Source organism: Nicotiana tomentosiformis, chromosome 3 (genome assembly GCF_000390325.3).
Source record: "Nicotiana tomentosiformis chromosome 3, ASM39032v3, whole genome shotgun sequence".
Taxonomy (NCBI): Eukaryota; Viridiplantae; Streptophyta; class Magnoliopsida; order Solanales; family Solanaceae; genus Nicotiana; species Nicotiana tomentosiformis.
In genome coordinates, this window is record NC_090814.1 from 46,346,461 (window position 1) to 46,350,727 (window position 4,267).

Sequence of the window (4,267 nt, forward strand, 5' to 3'; positions counted from 1 at the left end):
CTACCATCCCTTTCTTCTCTTTTTATTTTCACCATATTTTTATTTTCTTCTTGTATTCTACTCTAAAATATTCTCTCTACTATAAATAAATCTCTTTTTTTTTCTTTTATTATTTTTTTTCTTCGGCTCCTATTACTCTTTGAAATAATAAGACTAATCACCAGATACAAGCACTTTCTTCACAAGGTATAATTTTTTTTTCTTTTTGTAGTATAATAATATTATGTGATTTTCAGTTTTTATCTTTTTCTTTTTTGCGCGTGCATGCATATATTATAGCTGATAAAATGCATTACTATATAATTATTGTATTCTCAAGAATGGATTGTACTTTTCATACATGTAACTTATAAGTACATATCCCCTTACCAATATTATTACTTTGGTATAACTATATTTTATATTGATTAAACTTTTAATATTATATTTTACTTCATATTTAATAACTTAAATAAAAATAAAAATTAATTAAGTTCTTTTATGATAATATTTAAAGTCATTTCTATCTTTTGATGAAGTACTAATTATAAACGAAACCTTTACTGTCTTTTTTGTAATATGACACTCAAAAGTACTTTTTGAAAAAATTAGTCATACATAATTTACTTATTAAATATTATAAGAAAAAGTCTTCTCAAATGAATTTTTAAAAATCAAACTGTTAATCTATAAAAGTACTATTTTACAAAATATTTTTCTATAAAACTATTTTTAAAATAAGTAGTTTTTGGGCCAAACGGGCTCATAATGGACATAGATTATTATCTACATATGGGTACTTTTGCATTTACACAAAAACTGTAGGAGCAACGTTGATCAATTACCTCACGTTTCATATATTATACCCTTTCCCCGAAACGCTGTTCTTAACCTCCCAGATTTTCAGTGAAACATCGAAGTGAAGTGGAGGAGCACCAAATTCGGAGCCCCGACACAAAGGCAAATGGCGGAGGCAGAAGCACCAAATCGGAGCCCCGAAATCCGGAAAGACAGAATCCACAACAGGTGGGTCCTATTCTCGCCGGCGAGATCACGGCGGCCGTCTGACTTCAAGGCAAAATCGAACCCACAACCGAACAATAAAACAGAATGCCCATTTTGCGCCGGCCACGAGCACGAGTGTGCGCCGGAGATTTTTCGTGTGCCGGCAGATTCCACCGCTGATTGGAAAATCAGAGTTATCCAAAATCTCTTTCCGGCAGTCAGCAGAGAATTGGAGTTCCAAAATCCGGTTTCTGCCCTCGGGGACGTAGCTGCTAGTGGGTTCGGGTTTCACGATGTGGTTATTGAATCGCCGGTTCATTCAATAAATATGAGCGATCTTTCGCCGTCTCAAGTTGGGGAAGTTATGCTGGCTTTTAAGAAGCGGGTCGAGCAGCTTCAGAATTGTGATAATGTCAAATATGTTCAGGTTTTATTCTGATCCCGTCTAAAAATGCATTGGTTTTCGTATCAATTTGTCTATATTTTGTACTGCATATTCATTCTTTGATTTTATATGAATTTTAAAATAAATGCATTTAAAAGCTACATAAAAATAGTAGAGACCATGACTGTTAAAAGCTAAAAGTATTTAACAAAGTATATTATGAAGGCTTACTGCAATGGTGAATTTTTTGTTTGCGGTAAAGTACTTTGAAGATTTACCTGGCTTTAATCTTTTGGTGCGATTGCTTATATGGGTTCATTTCCATTAACTTGAAAGTGTTTTGTTTTTGTACAAATAAAATATAAGAGTAAACGGTAATGGTAGAGCCCATCAATGTTTGTACAAAGTGGCCAACCAATTCTAGCTTCTTTTATGTTATATTTAGCAAACCTATTTTGTCATTGAGTTAAGTTTATATTTAGGTTCTTTTTATTTCAGCTGCTTATCATTTGTCTGCTTTGGTTTTGTGGCTTTTTAATTTGGCAGACTGAATGATTTTTCTGTGTAACATTGGTGGAGAGAAGGCTGACAACATGTTTGTCTTTAGGTTTTAATAGAACAAATATAAGCTAGTTCCAAATACTTTAGATCTTGCTGCTTTGAAGTTTGTTACTGGAAGAGTAGCTCTTTAATCAGACCAACTTGCTAAAATACTGAACCAAATTATGAGAGGTTTTTGTTGGAAACTCATAGACTGTCAAGTGTCAACTGCTTGAGGGCTTATCATTAAGGAGAATAATTTTAGAGGAAGCTTTTCCATTAATCTGCATAGGAGCTTGTGATATGAACTCTCCATCCATTTATCTGATATGGTTTGATTTTCATTGTAGATTATTTGAGTTTGTATTTTTAGTGACAACTGACAGGAGAAAATCTGGTAGCATTTAAATGAAGTTGGTTTGATATGGTAAATATCAATTTGACTGTAAATTTGAACTATTTAACAGAACTACTCTTAAACTTGTAAGTCATGTAGCAGTTTATCCAAAAAAAAAATAAAAAACCTTGTAAATCATGTAGCATATTTGTAGTATCAAGCAAAACCTTGTTGGATATCCCAGATTACAAACCATTTTTGAGAGGTATTGTTAGCTGCACATTCTTGTTACTTGGTTCCTGTTCCATTGCAGAATACTCTAAAATATGCACTTCTATCTACTCATACCAAATATATGTAAGAGAACTTGAGAAGTGATTAGTTCTCATAAATTGGAGATGAATGAGCACAATATCTGATCTCATGCCTTTTGTGCGTGCAAGGAATTTGCAGTACGGAACAGCATGTATTGTTTTTTCCACTTTCTTGTTGAGCGCTAATGATTTATACTGTACTCAGCAAGATTGTCCCATCAAAGGGCTACTGGACTATATAACACTAATTCATTCAATGGCTTATAAAGGTGTTCAAAAACCATGGAGCCTCTGCTGGTGCTTCAATGAGCCATTCTCACAGCCAGATGATTGCTCTTCCCATTGTTCCTCCAGCAGTTTCTGCTCGTCTTGACAGTATGAGGGAATACTACAAGCAGACTGGGAAGTGCAGCCTTTGTGATATTCAACCAAATGAATTGTTAATTGATCAATCAGCCCATTTCATATCATTGGTTCCCTTTGCTGCAACTTTTGCTTTTGAGATTTGGATAATTCCTCGTGATCACTCCTCTCATTTTCATGAACTCGATAATGAAAAGGTAATCGATGCTTTTCTTGTCCATAAGTTTGTTTTCATGAGAAAATTATGTGAAGTTACACAGTTTTAACTTTGCAAATATCAGTTATCCCCAAATTCTACGTGAGAAAAGTCACAACGGTAGACCATGAGGGACTTTGACTTTTCTCAAGTAGAATTTGCTGATTAGTGAAGAGAAAAGGAAAACTCATAAAAAAACTGATATTCTCTGTTTCAGGCTAAACTAATTTTTAGATTGTTTCTCTATCTCAACAACCACTTAGTTGAAAAGGTTTTGTGATGTTTTACCAATCAAATATGCAGGCAAATGATCTTGGAGGGTTGTTGAAACTCGTGCTTTTGAAGATGTCTTTGCAGTTGAACAATCCACCATTCAACCTCCTTATTCATACCTCCCCATTTCAAGTAGATCCCTCATATGCTCCTTCCACACACTGGTTTTTACAAATAGCTCCCCATTTGAGTGGAGTTGGTGGATTCGAGATAGCAACCGGATGTCACATAAATCCTGTTTTCCCAGAGGATGCTGCCAAAATTCTAAGGGATGTGAGAATCCTTAATTAACAGTATTTAGGGGGAATCTATTAAATCTAATTATGCATATCTTTAGACACAGTAACTAAGGAGATAAAGAGGATGTGGCTACAGGGAAGTTGTACCCTTTTTATGCGGAGTTATGCGTAGATTCGATTTTGTAATCCATTACAAATGTTTTCTTATGTTACACGGTCATTTTCACGTAAAAAATAATACATGAGATTAATAAATAAAATACATGAGATGTTTGTAGACAGGGAGGTATGCGGCATGAAGATACCGGATTCATCCGAACTCATTACTAATAATACATGAAGTTAAGGACATGATGTCCTAAAGTTTAACAAAGGAAGGTGCAAATACATGACACTTTGTCCTTAATATTTACACATCATTCATGAAGTTAAGGACACTATGTCCTTATATTTACACAGTACCCATGTCTAGTACAGGGGTATTTTCGTTCGGGCGGGTAAAATTTATTAAGCACTGGCGAAAGAGTTAAATACATTTTAAGCAGTGGCTAAAGAGTAAAAACATCTCTAATTAGTGGCTAACCGTGCTCTCCCCTTCTAAGGCAGATATTTTAAAGCTACCTTGAAAAATAAATT

At 34.3% G+C, this 4,267-nt stretch overlaps 1 protein-coding gene across 1 annotated transcript; it reads left to right on the plus strand.

Annotated features, from left to right (window-relative positions):
- The first annotated feature begins 805 nt into the window (after window positions 1-805).
- Window positions 806-3,910, plus strand: LOC104098403 (ADP-glucose phosphorylase). The gene is made up of 3 exons (XM_009605124.4): window positions 806-1,411; window positions 2,830-3,120; window positions 3,423-3,910. Exons 1-3 carry the CDS (start codon window positions 944-946, stop codon window positions 3,681-3,683), a joined length of 1,020 nt encoding a protein of 339 aa, XP_009603419.1. The 5' UTR covers window positions 806-943; the 3' UTR covers window positions 3,684-3,910.
- Window positions 3,911-4,267: the final 357 nt, after the last annotated feature.

Coding starts and splice junctions, on each gene's coding strand:
- LOC104098403 (XM_009605124.4), top strand. CDS start 944: ATGGCGGAGGCAGAAGCACCAAATCGGAGCCCCGAAATCCGGAAAGAC. Junction 1,412..2,829: donor ATAATGTCAAATATGTTCAG/GTTTTATTCTGA, acceptor TGGCTTATAAAG/GTGTTCAAAAACCATGGAGC. Junction 3,121..3,422: donor ATGAACTCGATAATGAAAAG/GTAATCGATGCT, acceptor TCAAATATGCAG/GCAAATGATCTTGGAGGGTT.